Genomic DNA, 17943 nt, shown 5'->3' on the forward strand with positions numbered 1-17943 from the left:
GTGTATCCGCTGCTTTATAAAACCTCCTCCTGTGTGTATCTGCTGCTACATGACCTCGTCCTGTGTGTATCTGCTGCTACATGACCTCGTCCTGTGTGTATCTGCTGCTACATGACCTCGTCCTGTGTGTATCTGCTGCTACATGACCTCGTCCTGTGTGTATCTGCTGCTACATGACCTCGTCCTCTGTGTATCTGCTGCTACATGACCTCATCCTGTGTGTATCTGCTGCTACACGACCTTGTCCTGTGTGTATCTGCTGCTACATGACCTCGTCCTGTGTGTATCCGCTACTACATGACCTCGTCCTGTGTGTATCTGCTGCTACATGACCTCATCCTGTGTGTATCCGCTACTACATGACCTCGTCCTGTGTGTATCTGCTGCTACATGACCTCATCCTGTGTGTATCTGCTGCTACATGACCTCATCCTGTGTGTATCTGCTGCTACATGACCTCATCCTGTGTGTATCTGCTGCTACATGACCTCATCCTGTGTGTATCTGCTGTTACATGACCTCATCCTGTGTGTATCTGCTGCTACATGACCTCGTCCTGTGTATATCTGCTGCTACATGACCTCGTCCTGTGTATATCTGCTGCTACATGACCTCGTCCTGGGTGTACCCGCTACTACATGACCTCATCCTGTGTGTATCTTCTGCTACATGACCTCATCCTGTGTGTATCTGCTGCTGTGACGTCATCTACTGTGTATCCGCTGCTTTATAAAACCTCCTCCTGTGTGTATCTGCTGTTACATGACCTTATCCTGTGTGTATCTGCTGCTACATGACCTCATCCTGTGTGTATCTGCTGCTACATGACCCCGTCCTGTGTGTATCTGCTGCTACATGACCTCGTCCTGTGTGTATCTGCTGCTACATGACCTCATCCTGTGTGTATCTGCTGCTACATGACCTCGTCCTGTGTGTATCTGCTGCTACATGACCTCGTCCTGTGTGTATCTGCTGCTACATGACCTCGTCCTGTGTGTATCTCCTGCTACATGACCTCGTCCTGTGTGTATCTGCTGCTACATGACCTCGTCCTGTGTGTATCTGCTGCTACATGACCTCGTCCTGTGTGTATCTGCTGCTACATGACCTCGTCCTGTGTGTATCCGCTGCTACATGACCTCGTCCTGTGTGTATCTGCTGTTACATGACCTCATCCTGTGTGTATCTGCGGCTACATGACCTCGTCCTGTGTGTATCTGCTGCTACATGACCTCGTCCTGTGTGTATCTGCTGCTACATGACCTCATCCTGTGTGTATCTGCTGTTACATGACCTCATCCTGTGTGTATCTGCTGCTACATGACCTCGTCCTGTGTATATCTGCTGCTACATGACCTCGTCCTGGGTGTACCCGCTACTACATGACCTCATCCTGTGTGTATCTTCTGCTACATGACCTCATCCTGTGTGTATCTGCTGCTGTGACGTCATCTACTGTGTATCCGCTGCTTTATAAAACCTCCTCCTGTGTGTATCTGCTGTTACATGACCTTATCCTGTGTGTATCTGCTGCTACATGACCTCATCCTGTGTGTATCTGCTGCTACATGACCCCGTCCTGTGTGTATCTGCTGCTACATGACCTCATCCTGTGTGTATCTGCTGCTACATGACCTCGTCCTGTGTGTATCTGCTGCTACATGACCTCGTCCTGTGTGTATCCGCTACTACATGACCTCGTCCTGTGTGTATCTGCTGCTACATGACCTCATCCTGTGTGTATCCGCTACTACATGACCTCGTCCTGTGTGTATCTGCTGCTACATGACCTCATCCTGTGTGTATCTGCTGCTACATGACCTCATCCTGTGTGTATCTGCTGCTACATGACCTCATCCTGTGTGTATCTGCTGCTACATGACCTCATCCTGTGTGTATCTGCTGCTACATGACCTCGTCCTGTGTATATCTGCTGCTACATGACCTCGTCCTGGGTGTACCCGCTACTACATGACCTCATCCTGTGTGTATCTTCTGCTACATGACCTCATCCTGTGTGTATCTGCTGCTGTGACGTCATCTACTGTGTATCCGCTGCTTTATAAAACCTCCTCCTGTGTGTATCTGCTGTTACATGACCTTATCCTGTGTGTATCTGCTGCTACATGACCTCATCCTGTGTGTATCTGCTGCTACATGACCCCGTCCTGTGTGTATCTGCTGCTACATGACCTCATCCTGTGTGTATCTGCTGCTACATGACCTCGTCCTGTGTGTATCCGCTACTACATGACCTCGTCCTGTGTGTATCTGCTACTACATGACCTCATCCTGTGTGTATCTGCTGCTACATGACCTCATCCTGTGTGTATCTGCTGCTACATGATTTCATCCTGTGTGTATCTGCTGCTACATGACCTCGTCCTGTGTGTATCTGCTGCTACATGATTTCATCCTGTGTGTATCTGCTGCTACATGACCTCGTCCTGTGTGTATCTGCTGCTACATGATTTCATCCTGTGTGTATCTGCTGCTTTATAAAACCTCCTCCTGTGTGTATCTGCTGTTACATGACCTTATCCTGTGTGTATCTGCTGCTACATGACCTCATCCTGTGTGTATCTGCTGCTACATGACCCCGTCCTGTGTGTATCTGCTGCTACATGACCTCATCCTGTGTGTATCTGCTGCTACATGACCTCGTCCTGTGTGTATCTGCTGCTACATGACCTCATCCTGTGTGTATCTGCTGCTACATGACCCCGTCCTGTGTGTATCTGCTGCTACATGACCTCATCCTGTGTGTATCTGCTGCTACATGACCTCATCCTGTGTGTATCCGCTACTACATGACCTCGTCCTGTGTGTATCCGCTGCTACATGACCTCGTCCTGTGTGTATCTGCTGTTACATGACCTCATCCTGTGTGTATCTGCGGCTACATGACCTCGTCCTGTGTGTATCTGCTGCTACATGACCTCGTCCTGTGTGTATCTGCTGCTACATGACCTCATCCTGTGTGTATCTGCTGTTACATGACCTCATCCTGTGTGTATCTGCTGCTACATGACCTCGTCCTGTGTATATCTGCTGCTACATGACCTCGTCCTGGGTGTACCCGCTACTACATGACCTCATCCTGTGTGTATCTTCTGCTACATGACCTCATCCTGTGTGTATCTGCTGCTGTGACGTCATCTACTGTGTATCCGCTGCTTTATAAAACCTCCTCCTGTGTGTATCTGCTGTTACATGACCTTATCCTGTGTGTATCTGCTGCTACATGACCTCATCCTGTGTGTATCTGCTGCTACATGACCCCGTCCTGTGTGTATCTGCTGCTACATGACCTCATCCTGTGTGTATCTGCTGCTACATGACCTCGTCCTGTGTGTATCTGCTGCTACATGACCTCGTCCTGTGTGTATCCGCTACTACATGACCTCGTCCTGTGTGTATCTGCTGCTACATGACCTCATCCTGTGTGTATCCGCTACTACATGACCTCGTCCTGTGTGTATCTTCTGCTACATGACCTCATCCTGTGTGTATCTGCTGCTACATGACCCCGTCCTGTGTGTATCTGCTGCTACATGACCTCATCCTGTGTGTATCTGCTGCTACATGACCTCGTCCTGTGTTTATCTGCTGCTACATGACCTCATCCTGTGTGTATCTGCTGCTACATGACCCCGTCCTGTGTGTATCTGCTGCTACATGACCTCATCCTGTGTGTATCTGCTGCTACATGACCTCATCCTGTGTGTATCCGCTACTACATGACCTCGTCCTGTGTGTATCTGCTGCTACATGACCTCATCCTGTGTGTATCTGCTGCTACATGACCTCATCCTGTGTGTATCTGCTGCTACATGACCTCGTCCTGTGTGTATCTGCTGCTACATGACCTCCTCCTGTGTGTATCTGCTGCTACATGATTTCATCCTGTGTGTATCTGCTGCTACATGACCTCATCCTGTGTGTATCTGCTGCTACATGATTTCATCCTGTGTGTATCTGCTGCTACATGACCTCGTCCTGTGTGTATCTGCTGCTACATGACCTCGTCCTGTGTGTATCTGCTGCTACATGACCTCATCCTGTGTGTATCTGCTGCTACATGATTTCATCCTGTGTGTATCTGCTGCTACATGATTTCATCCTGTGTGTATCTGCTGCTACATGACCTCATCCTGTGTGTATCTGCTGCTACATGATTTCATCCTGTGTGTATCTGCTGCTACATGACCTCGTCCTGTGTGTATCTGCTGCTACATGACCTCGTCCTGTGTGTATCTGCTGCTACATGACCTCGTCCTGTGTGTATCTGCTGCTACATGACCTCGTCCTGTGTGTATCTGCTGCTACATGATTTCATCCTGTGTGTATCTGCTGCTTTATAAAACCTCCTCCTGTGTGTTACCAGTTACTATAAAATATTGTATTTGTTTTTTTTTTTTCAGATATCTTAAATGTTTGTAAAAAAAAATGACATAAGAGTTTTCCAGATATCTAACACATATATTCTAAGCATAAATGATATACATACCCTGTTTCCCCGAAAATAAGACAGTGTCTTATATTAAATTTTGCTCCTAAAGAGGCACTAGGTCTTATTTTCAGGGGATGTCTTATTTTTCCATGAACAAGAATTTACATTTATCGTTGAACAAAAAAAATCAATTTCTCTTACATCCTTATGACTCTCCAAACTCTGAATTTCATGCTGTATTTCTTTTGGCTCCATTTCTATTAGAATCATTGCCCCCAATCTCTCATATTTAGTAAAAATTATTTCCGTAAATGACCCTTCTTATCCTTCATATCCCCATGTCACAACCTTCTGCAACATCTAAAAGATTTCCTAATACTAGTGTGTGACGTGGGGGGAGCCGCTGCAATGGTGGCCGCTAGGTCTTATTTTCAGGGGAGGCCTTATATTTCTAAGCCTGAACAAACTTGTACTAGGTCTTACTTTCGGGGGATGTCTTATTTTAGGGGAAACAGGGTAGTAACACGTCTGTGTTATCAGACTGATCCCAGGACAGAACACTGCCCCCTACGTGTGATAACACAACAATCCAGTCAGGTCACTTTGTATCTCTCACTGACACGTACAGGACGTGCGGACACATGAGATATGTGAAGAGACGCCGGCGCTCCATACAATCTGCACAGTCTATATTAAGGTGCGGGTGGATAAGGTCCAAATTCCATGAAATGTTTGGAAATGTGCCACATGGAGCCCCTTCCTTCCCATGTTACATCCATTACAGGGCTGCTTGTCTTCACCGGTTGCAAAAATGATGAAGAAGTCCGGACATCAGGATTTTGGGTGGATGTAGATGTAGATGTAGGTCACTGCTCGGGCTAGGACACCTCACTTTTCCATGACAGGTGACAGGACTTGCATAGTAAATGGTCATGGAAGGGGAAGCAGCCGCTGTCCGTGGGCTCCAGCGATAGCAGAACTTGGCATTTCTGGTATAAAATACAGGAGACTAGTGAGAAAGACCTGGAGCGCAGCACATACCCCCAAAACATCACAATGCAACCCAGCTTTCCCAGACTCTGCCAGTTACATGACCCCCTGAGAATACCCACCTCACAGCGATAGCAGTTCTCATGGTAGCTGTGCCCCATGCATTCAATCTTATAGGAATCCTGTCCGTTTTTAGGAATGATGGGTCCTTGACAAGAATAACAAATCGGTGCGTATTTCCTGTACGGAAAAATACAATGTATGTTTAATGTCACTATAATGTATGGCATATAACTGCAACAACCCTATAATGTATCATATATGAGCCAACTATTCATATACAATGTATAATTTATGCTTTATATAACCCCACTACCCAGCACACCATATAATGTATCCTATATACAATCCTACTACCCAGCACACCATATAATGTATCCTATATATAATCCTACTACCCAGCACACCATATAATGTATCCTACATACAATCCTACTACCCAGCACACCATATAATGTATCCTATATATAATCCTACTACCCAGCACACCATATAATGTATCCTATATACAATCCTACTACCCAGCACACCATATAATGTATCCTATATATAATCCTACTACCCAGCACACCATATAATGTATCCTACATACAATCCTACTACCCAGCACACCATATAATGTATCCTATATATAATCCTACTACCCAGCACACCATATAATGTATCCTACATACAATCCTACTACCCAGCACACCATATAATGTATTCTACATACAATCCTACTACCCAGCACACCATATAATGTATCCTATATACAATCCTACTACCCAGCACACCATATAATGTATTCTACATACAATCCTACTACCCAGCACACCATATAATGTATCCTACATACAATCCTACTACCCAGCACACCATATAATGTATCCTATCTGTAATCCTACTACCCAGCACACCATATAATGTATCCTATATACAATCCCACTACCCAGCACACCATATAATGTATCCTATATACAATCCTACTACCCAGCACACCATATAATGTATCCTACATACAATCCTACTACCCAGCACACCATATAATGTATTCTACATACAATCCTACTACCCAGCACACCATATAATGTATCCTATATACAATCCTACTACCCAGCACACCATATAATGTATCCTACATACAATCCCACTACCCAGCACACCATATAATGTATCCTATATATCAGTGATGGCTAACCTATGGCACTGGTGCCAGAGGTGGCACTCAGAGCCCTTTCTGTGGGCACTCAGGCCATCACCAGGGATCACTCCAGGTATCTTCCTGCAGTCCCAGACAGCCCAGGACTTACTGTGCACAGAGCTATTTTAAAGTGACAGCTGTACCTGGGACTATTTTCTGCTTTATTGGTGTCCTCAGGGGCTGGTATCAATGAAAACTGTGACAGAGAAGTGAGTATAAATCACAAATTACATTTCTGTGTTGGCACTTTGCGATAAATAAGCGGGTCTATGTTGTAGTTTGGGCACTCGGACTCTAAAAGGTTAGCCATCACTGCTATATAATCCTACTACCCAGCACACCATATAATGTATCCTGTATACAATCCTACTACCCAGCACACCATATAATGTATCCTATATATAATCCTACTACACAGCACACCATATAATGTATCCTATATACAATCCTACTACCTAGCACACCATATAATGTATCCTATATACAATCCCACTACCCAGCACACCATATAATGTATCCTGTATACAATCCTACTACCTAGCACACCATATAATGTATCCTGTATACAATCCTACTACCCAGCACACCATATAATGTATCCTATATACAATCCCACTACCCAGCACACCATATAATGTATCCTATATACAATCCCACTACCCAGCACACCATATAATGTATCCTATATACAATCCTACTACCCAGCACACCATATAATGTATCCTGTATACAATCCTACTACCCAGCACACCATATAATGTATCCTATATACAATCCTACTACCCAGCACACCATATAATGTATCCTATATACAATCCTACTACCCAGCACACCATATAATGTATCCTATATACAATCCTACTACCCAGCACACCATATAATGTATCCTATATACAATCCTACTACCCAGCACACCATATAATGTATCCTATATACAATCCCACTACCCAGCACATCATATGATGTATCCTATATACAATCCTACTACCCAGCACACCATATAATGTATCACATATATAATGTGTCCCAATACTCGGCACACCATATCTAATATAGTTTGCGTTCCCTGTAGCCCGTACTTGTAATAATCCTCTGCACAGTGGACGTCGTTGTACTCATCCACAGCGAAACTCTCATCAGCGATGGTCCGGTTACACACGACACAGGTGAAGCATTCGGGGTGGTACCCGTTACCCAGTGCACGGACTATGTGCTGCAGGATCAGGGTCTGACACTTGGCGCACTTCTCCAATGTTTCCTAGAAAGACACAAAACTAAATTTACTGCTTTCCTGTTTGGATCAATGCCCACTTCCCAGCACAGCTAAAATAAATAATCTACATTTCATTTGCTCCATTTATAGATTTTGTAACTTCCTTAAAGGACATCTATCACCAGATCAAGAATCGTAAACCAATATGTCTGTATGTTGTTGTGCTTGGTTTACAATCTTTCATCCCGTGATAAAATGGGTAAAAATCCCGATTTACTCAATTATCACAAATTTTTATATTAAAATGGAAAGAATACGAAGATGTACATGAGCTTTTTTTCTGCCTCATCCCTTTCCCCGGCTGTTTACATCCTTTCAATTACTCATTGTTTGGCAGACAAAAGATAAAATCCAGAGAAGACAATGGAAGTATCTGGAGTTTACACAACATGACAAACACACTAATCCTGCCGTACAAAAGACTGTGAGCGGGCATGACCGCGAGCGGTGACCTAGCACAGTGCCAGACAGTGTCACATCAAAGAGAGGAAAACGTGCTGATCATACAGTATTCAGTCCTGCCATGTGTGATACTGCTATATCACCGTATCCAAGCCTCTGGTGTGATATTAAACCTATGGTATCATATATTGTGTGTGAAACAAACTACTAAGCCATGTATCTAATCTTATTACATATGATACTGTCTGCTGTTCTACAGCAGCCACCGTTTGCTGCGGCAGCGTATCTAAAATTGCCTGGTATCTAAGCTTGTTAAGTGTAAAACCAACTTCTGAGCTCTATTATGTAATCCTCTCCTATGTGATACCGGCTACTGAGGCGCTGAATCTAAGCCTGCCGTGTGTGATACTGTCTTGAAAAGACAGCTGTATCTAATCCTATACTGCATAATACTCTCTATTGTGCCAATGTATCTAAGCCAGATATGTCTGATACTGAGTGATGTCATTGTACCTAAACCAGATGTCTGTGATACTGTTTGATATGTCATTGTATCTAAACCCGATATGTGTGATACTGTGTGATATGTCATTGTATCTAAACCCGATATGTGTGATACTGTGTGATATGTCATTGTATCTAAACCCGATATGTGTGATACTGTGTGATATGTCATTGTATCTAAACCCGATATGTGTGATACTGTGTGATATGTCATTGTATCTAAACCCGATATGTGTGATACTGTGTGATATGTCATTGTATCTAAACCTGATATGTGTGATACTGTGTGATATGTCATTGTATCTAAACCCGATATGTGTGATACTGTGTGATATGTCATTGTATCTAAACCCGATATGTGTGATACTGTGTGATATGTCATTGTATCTAAACCCGATATGTGTGATACTGTGTGATATGTCATTGTATCTAAACCTGATATGTGTGATACTGTGTGATATGTCATTGTATCTAAACCTGATATGTGTGATACTGTTTGATATGTCATTGTATCTAAACCCGATATGTGTGATACTGTGTGATATGTCATTGTATCTAAACCCGATATGTGTGATACTGTTTGATATGTCATTGTATTTAAACCCGATATGTGTGATACTGTTTGATATGTCATTGTATCTAAACCCGATATGTGTGATACTGTTTGATATGTCATTGTATCTAAACCCGATATGTGTGATACTGTTTGATATGTCATTGTATCTAAACCTGATGTGTGATACTGTTTTATATATCATTGTATCTAAACCTGATATGTGTGATACTGTTTTATATGTCATTGTATCTAAACCCGATATGTGTGATACTGTTTTACATGTCATTGTATCTAAACCCGATATGTGTGATACTGTTTTATATGTCATTGTATCTAAACCTGATATGTGTGATACTATTTTATATATTATTGTATCTAAACTTGATATGTGTGATACTGTTTGATATGTCATTGTATCTAAACCCGATATGAGTGATACTCTTTGATACTGTTTGATATATCATTGTATCTAAACTTTCCACATGTTTAAGCCTTTCAGGTGTAAAACTTTATCTAGTCCTATCCTGTATGATACTGTATCTAATCCTTTGTGATCTGCCGATGTGTAAAACGGTATCTTTATCATAATAAAAGCCTGTCAGGCCCGGACCAGTAATACCAAATACCTGGATGATATAAGACTGACTTCAGATAAAACCACAAAGTCTATTATAAAGTATTAGAGGACTGTACCTTATAGCAGTAGTCACAGATAGGCTTTCCATCTTTCTGATAGTACATCTGCCCGGCCAGGAGCCGGTGACACTTTCGGCAGGTGAAGCAGCTGGCGTGATACTGCTTCTTCATGGCCTCGATGGTGGCGACGTTGGGGAGGATGGTTTTATGGCAGAAGGCACAAATGTCTAAAGCAGAAAAGAAAAGAAACACAATGTAGAAGAAGGTCATGAGTTGAATTACCCTCAGTAACCCCAAGAATGGGGGTCCCACATCCTGTATTTGAACAGTCAGTGGTCCAACATCTAAAGACTCTACTCTTGGGGGGGGGGGGGTGCATGCATTCAAATGAGAGGAATAGGACCCGGACCATTTGTATAGGTGAGAAATATTTTTGTGTGCCAACCCCTTAATGTTAAAAATGGAATTAAGCCTTCTGATATAATGTCAGGCTGCCAGGCACAGCTGCCTCGGCTTGTCCCTCCTGGCGCTCCCTGCTTGAGGAAATTGCATTACGTTATAGGAATGTGCAGACAGATCTCACCACCGTACCTGGGCTCTCCTGCTTCCCTCTGTAGCCGTTCACATTTTGCTTCCCTGGAGCGGTTTCCTCTCTTTTTTGTTGTTTATTGGTCATGGATGGGGGTTTTACAGCCATGGGCGATTGAGGCGTCACTGGTTTCTGTATTTAACAAGAGTAAAAGTTGAGTAACTTGTACATATCTTATGTAATCTATATAGGACAGTGATCTCTCACTCAATATTTTGCATCAGGCATGGACAGCAATTGTGTATTGTCCATGGAGACAATGGACAGTTAATGAATCAGATTTATGACTTTAGGATCCATTTGCACCCAGAGCTGGAGGCCACAAGACTTCACATGTCCCTTCTGAACACTTATGGACAAAGTATGTTTTGTTGCGGTGCATTAAATGATGCTCTCCAAGTGTCAGCAGAATTGTGAATGCAGCTCTGAAGTCACCTGTAATAGGGTTACGACAATGCTAGTGGGCATGCAGTTACCTGGGAAGAAGGAGGTCGTGTAAGTTCCAGTTTCTGTAACTCCAAACTTAAAGAGTCCGGTATAGGAGCTGGGGCAGGATCTAAGGGGACACGTTTAGGAGACAGTGGCATAACTGGAGGTGGAGGGGGTGGAGGTGGAAGGTCTGGGCTGAGACAATCATCCGTGGCAGGGAATTCATCAATAAATGTTGGAGGAAATGCTGGGAGCTCTAAAGAGAAAAAGACAAATTGTTATTAAATATTTCACTTCTACTAGAAAGCCTCAGGCACATCCTGGTGTCAGGCCCCACCGTCATGACAAAGGCCCCAGGTATCTGCAATAGGTCATTAGGAGAGGCATGAGGTGGGCGAATGCTGAAAGAAAGTTGTTTAGTTACTGGAATTTCTGTAGAAGTGTTTGCATAGAGATCTTATCAGATGTGAGGAATGTGTGATGTAATATTCCTGACTATACTCCCTCTTGCAGGGTCCTGATCTAAGAAGGAGGGCAGTTCCAAGTAAGGCAAAAACCTACTGAGGTTCCTTCTCTGCAGCAGGTCCTCCAGTCTGCCCATTAATGTATTGAACTCAGTTTTCCAATGTATATGTACTTTAAAGAAAAGTACAATGAATACCCTTTGTGTGAAATATATACCTGCAGTGTATATACATCACTGTGAGCACTATATTGCACACATAAATATATATACACAGTGAATATACAGCGCACATAAATATATATCCCTGCCATCACTTTATACACACATAAATATGTACAGTAGCTGCAGTGAATATACAGAGCACATAAATATATATCCCTGCAGTCACTATACCGCACACATAAATATATACCTACATTATATATACAGAGCACATAAATATATATCCCTGCAGTCACTATAAACACATAAATATATACTCTCAGTATATATACAGAGTGCATACATATATATCCCTGCCATCACTATACGCACACATAAATATATACCTGCATTGAATATATAGAGCACATAAATATATCCTGCAGTCACTATACAGAACACAAAAATATATACCTACATTATATATACAGAGCACATAAATATGTATCCCTGCAGTCACTATACGCACACATAAATATATACCTACAGTGAATATACAGAGCACATAAATATATATCCCTGCAGTCACTATACACACAAATTAATATATACCCACATTGAATATACAGAACACATAAATATATATGTGAATTTCCCACGGGTGGGACTAATAAAGGATTATCTTATCTTATATCCCTGCCATCACTATACGCACACATAAATATATACCTGTAGTGAATTTACCGAGCACATAAATATATGTCCTTGCAGTCACTATACGCACACTTAAATGTATACCTGCACAATAAATATATATATTCCTGCATTCACTATATGCAAACATAATTGTATATCCCTGCCGTCACTATGCATGCAAATAAATATGAAACTGTAGTTGCTATATAATTTAGATAATTTTGTTTTTTCAATGTATACATATTTGTGAAGAATGTACAACGAATACCCCATGTGTGAATGCGGTCCATAGTATTTATCATACTACTGCTCCCAAAGCCTGACAATAAAATATATCTAGATAGAGGACATGAGTAGTGTACCACCGCCATATATTTTACTCCGAATAGGGAACCATTGTATTCTGTGCAGTTACGGCAAGAGCTCTACAAGCAGGACACCTCATTGTATGACATTGATAAGCAGACGAGGAGAAGATATTGATCTGCCGATTGACTGGTTACCTTGGGCTTTGCACCCCCTCCCCATTATATATTGTTGACAATCCAGGCAGCCCTGGGCCAGATGAAAGGAGGGGGGTAAATTCCTGGAATTTCTATGTGGGGTAGATACAATACAAATGTCTTGTTTATGTGGAGTTTGAAACAATTGGGACCACTGCTTGTCCTCCAGATGAATTTCACCCTCCCCGGACTGACCAGCACTACACTGATGTATAAGATTACTAAATCAAGGTACCCTGACTTACAGGGAGTTACTAGGATTAGTTACACATAGATATATATACAGGCAGTCCCCGGGTTACATACAATATAGGGTCTGTAGGTTTGTTCTTAAGTTGAATTTGTATGTAAGTCGGAACTGTATATTTTATCATTGTAATCCCAACCAGAACTTTTTTTTTGGTCTCTGTGACAATTGGATTTTTAAAATGTTGGGTTGTCATAAGAACCAGGATTAACAATAAAGCTTCATTACAGACACCTCTGATAACTGTTATAGCTGATTATTGTAGCCTAGGACTAAAGTACAATAAATTACCAATTTCCAGAGGTCCGTTTGTAACTAGGGGTTGTATGTAAGTCGAGTGTTCTTAAGTAGGGGGCCGTCTGTATATATATATATATATATATATATATATATATATATATATATATATACTGTAGGATCAGATAGGTTTATGAAAATCCTTTTACTTATCCCTGGCTGAATGTTATATCCTACAGAAATGAATGGACTTTACCTCCGTTCTGAAGATCCTCTTGGTCTGACCAAGGGTCATTATGATGAAGTCTGAGGCTTGGAACCACTTCAGGAGGAGACTCCGACCTCATCTGCTCCGGTTCCGTATTCTTGGGTTGGGTTTGGGTCTGTCTTGAAAGTTCTGCTCGCCATGGAGGAGCTAATGTGATCTGAACAGACGACACCATGCGCTTGCTGGACATCTCCTGCCAGGAAACAACATATAGCGCTGATTAAGATTCAACTGTATCATAAAACAAACCTCAAACACTTATATGGAATCTTCATGGTGTGATACATTGTAACAAGCCGTCAGGAGAGAGATTTGTGTTACTGAGGGATTTAGGTTCTGGAAATTGCTGAAGCAGGAGTGTTTCCATTCACTGACAGCTAGATGAGGTCTTGAAAAAAGTTCTGAATTGAAACACAAAGTCTATTAGAAAGTTTTATTCAAATAAAGATAAATATTTGTGCCTGAAGAGCATCTGTACCTACAGACAGCGGTGGTGGCCCCTGTGTGCCCCGCTCTGTGATCTTGGCACTGGTGTATATACTGCGGGGTGTGCCAGGGCGTGCGTTTGTTTATTGTGGGTGGAAACCACGACATCCCGCTTGTCACCACAACATATGACCTTTGCCTTGTGACACCTGTATTACTTCCACGGGGCCCCTCAGGTGTATGAGGGGCCCCAGTGCTGCCCATCCAGGCCATCATACACAATGCCTATTACAGGAGACTATAAGGGATTTCTTATAAGTTTCTTAAGAAGTTGAGCAAAGGTCCAAAATACAGCACCATTCCAATCACACCTCAGTCTTCAGATGGAAATACCCTGTATTTATACGAGCATCTTAGTTGAAAATATGGAACATGGTCACAAAATTAAGGATAGAACTGGGGGGGGGGGGTGTTATTAATCCTCTAATAATCCTCTATAGATGTACGGTACATCCTGGGTGTGTGCAATGGAGCATTCCCCTTTAAATAATTTATTAGAGTTATTGATCAGCTGAGGCAAGCGATAATGAAGGAGGAGAACCTTTGTTCCCTAAAAATGCTCTTTATATTTTGCAGCAAAATTGTTTTGAATTTTTAGGCCATAAAGTGGTGTAGGGGGTAACAATAACTTTCCCCTATGTGTCTCTGGCTTCTTCTCTTATCTATCGTGCACCTCATTATTCTGTATATATAGAAGGTATACACCAGCACCATAGATGACAATGTGAATGACATATAATATATATGTGAACCCCCTGGGCGGCCTGGAAACAATCACTGACATCCAAAAATTATAAACAGTCATCAAAGTGTCAGGAAGGAAACTCATTACCGTCTGGTTCCTTACCTCCAGGACCCGGCTAATTACCGTATCTGCCCCCACATACAGAACAATGATAATTATCTCATCCGAAGGAAAATATACAGAGGAGTCAGAGGTGTAAATATCCACACACCCTGTATACACAGTATATACTGCACAGTACCACAAGTGGGGTCCTTGGACCCACCAGATACATTTATTCCTGGGGCCAATCATCCATAAACCCCTAGTAAATTATTAGCCTTCAAATAAGATTATCTTCTCCTGGTTACCTGAAGCTGAGCTGCTGTATCTCATCCTGTATGTTCTGTATCACACCTGCTGCTGAGAGACCCTATGTATTTTAGGCTGGCTAAATATCTACGTCATGTTCTGTGAGTAACTGTGTATCTAATCCGATCATACCTCATGTTCTGTTAGGAGCTGTGTATCTAATCCCATCATACGTCATGTTCTGTTAGGAGCTGTGTATCTAATCCCATCATACCTCATGTTCTGTTAGGAGCTGTGTATCTAATCCCATCATTCGTCATGTTCTGTTAGGAGCTGTGTATCTAATCCCATCATACGTCATGTTCTGTGATTAGCTATGTACCTAATCGCATCATACATCATTTTCTGTGATTAGCTGTGTATCTAATCCCATCATATGTCATGTTCTGTGAGGAGCTGTGTATCTAATCCCATCACACAGCTAATCACATAACATGAGGTATGATGGGATTAGATACACAGCTCCTCACAGAACATGACATATGATGGGATTAGGTACATAGCTAATCACAGAACATGACGTATGATGGGATTAGATACACAGCTAATCACAGAACATGACGTATATCTAATCCCATCATACGTCATGTTCTTTTAGGAGCTGTGTATCTAATCCCATCATACATCATGTTCTGTGATAAAATGTGTATCTAATCCCATCATATGTCATGTTCTGTGAGGAGCTTTGTATCTAATCCCATCATACGTCATGTTCTGTGATTAGCTGTGTATCTAATCCCATCATACGTCATGTTCTGTGAGTAGATGTGTATCTAATCCCATCATATGTCATGTTCTGTGAGGAGCTGTGTATCTAATCACATCATATGTCATGTTCTATGAGGAGCTGTGTATCTAATCCCATCATACGTCATGTTCTGTTATAAACATGTTCTGTCATGTTATGTCAGGAGCTGTGTATCTAATCCCATCATATATCTTGCTCTATGAGGAGCTGTGTATCTAATCCCATCATATTTAATGTTCTGTGAGGAGCTGTGTATCTAATTCCATTGTATGTCATGCTCAGTGAGTAGCTATGTATCTAATCCCATCATATGTCACACTCAGTGAGTAGCTGTGTGTCTGATACCACCCAATATATGAATAGCTGTGTATCTCATCCCATCATATGTCATGCTGTCTGCTCTGTATCTAATGCTGTAAGGTATGGCACCTCCTGCTGAGATACCCCATATGTATTAGCTTCTACTGCCTGCTGAGCTATGTATTGCTACATTCTATAATAATAATAATCTTTATTTATATAGCACCATCATATTCTGTAGCGCTGTACAACATTCTGATACATTCTGCTGTTACACTGTAACACTGTTTGATTCTGTATCTGAGCCTGTCATGTGTGATACTGTCTTCTGAGCTGCTTTATCTAATCATATCAAGTCTAATACTGTCTTATTAGTTGCTGTATCTACTCCTATCATGTTATGTTATGTTACCTGCTATGTGTCTTATCCTGTTGTGAGTGATCCTGCCTACTGAGCGACCCCCTGTATCCCAACCTCACAATTACAGCTAATGTATCCAATCATATAAGCAGTGATACAGTCTACTGAGCTACTGTATCTAATACTGGTATGTGTGTTACTGTCTGTTGAGCTAACGTATCTAAAGGTCAGTTAGATACAGATAGATGAGACTTGTCTGACCCTCAGCCTATTCTCTATTGATGGCAGATGTCAGCGGAGACCATGATTGGGCATACTGGACTTTACTATGCCTAATCCTCATCATTCATTATTTATAAGATGTTTATCCCCCTCTCCACATTGTATGAGCTGAGTGTGCATGTGCAGGGCGAGTCAGGAGGAATAGATGTCAGGTTAGTGAGTGAGACCTGGGACTACAATGCCCATCATGTAATAGTTGCTTTGAGATGATGATATATTACATGTCCGGTTCTCTTCTCCTCTAGACACTTGTCCTGGGCTCCCTGGGCCTGGATTAGCGGAGCTCAGAGCCCCTGTTAAACATTGCTGGACATAGTCATGGATGGATGGGCACTGGTTAATGATCTCCTGCCACTACCCAGTCCATGGGTGTAATTATAAAGGACAGGGCATTGGTTGGCAAGGCATGCTGGGATTTGTGGTTCCTCTGTTATTGCTGCTTCGGCATATTGGGCACAAGTAGCTGAAAACACAATGTACCAGTGCTGAGCCGAAGAGCTGACAATTCATTTGTCCACAGTTAAAGTTAGCAATAGGATGTAAGCGTTGTTCATCAGAGTCTGATATAGTCAGATTATTGAGGGTAAAGATCCTACCTGGCTGCTGCGGGGTTGTTTGGGTGGATGAGGGTCCCTCTCCTCAGAACAATAGGCGCCCGGTGTCTGCCTCTCAGATCCTGCAGAGTATTGTACAGGGGTCAGTGCCTTCTACTGACATCACTCACCAGTCCCCCACACACTCCTCCCAATCCTGCCCCTATACCCTCCCAGTCCTGCCCTATACTCATCCCATTCCTGCCCTTGTTTCCCATATAAGGTGGAGGCAGGGTTGTCCTATACCTGCCTGCAGTGAGGGATATTATAATAGTGTGTGCTGTGCACTGTGTGTCCCTATGCAAATAGCCCCGCACACACGTCCTGGCTCCAATCCCTGCTGAGCCTAAGGGTGTGGAGGAGAATACACTGACCCCTTCCCTATATTACGTGTTCAGGGTGTTATAACATCTGGCTGGGCACTATTACTACTGCTAAGATTAG

At 42.5% G+C, this 17943-nt stretch overlaps 1 protein-coding gene and 1 long non-coding RNA gene across 3 annotated transcripts in view; one reads left to right on the forward strand and one right to left on the reverse strand.

The window, feature by feature from the left end:
* Positions 1 to 17943, forward strand: part of LOC140134753 (uncharacterized) — a 51478-nt gene that overhangs the window by 14561 nt on the left and 18974 nt on the right. The window lies entirely within an intron of this gene.
* FBLIM1 (filamin binding LIM protein 1) lies at positions 4485 to 17661 on the reverse strand. The gene is made up of 8 exons (XM_072155310.1): positions 17503 to 17661; positions 13622 to 13826; positions 11123 to 11331; positions 10649 to 10778; positions 10115 to 10284; positions 7766 to 7944; positions 5566 to 5683; positions 4485 to 5442 (listed from the first exon to the last, which is right to left on the reverse strand). The coding sequence occupies exons 2-8, from the start codon at positions 13821 to 13823 to the stop codon at positions 5332 to 5334; spliced, it is 1119 nt and encodes a 372-aa protein (XP_072011411.1). The 5' UTR covers positions 13824 to 13826; positions 17503 to 17661; the 3' UTR covers positions 4485 to 5331.

This window comes from Engystomops pustulosus, chromosome 6 (genome assembly GCF_040894005.1).
Source record: "Engystomops pustulosus chromosome 6, aEngPut4.maternal, whole genome shotgun sequence".
Taxonomy (NCBI): Eukaryota; Metazoa; Chordata; class Amphibia; order Anura; family Leptodactylidae; genus Engystomops; species Engystomops pustulosus.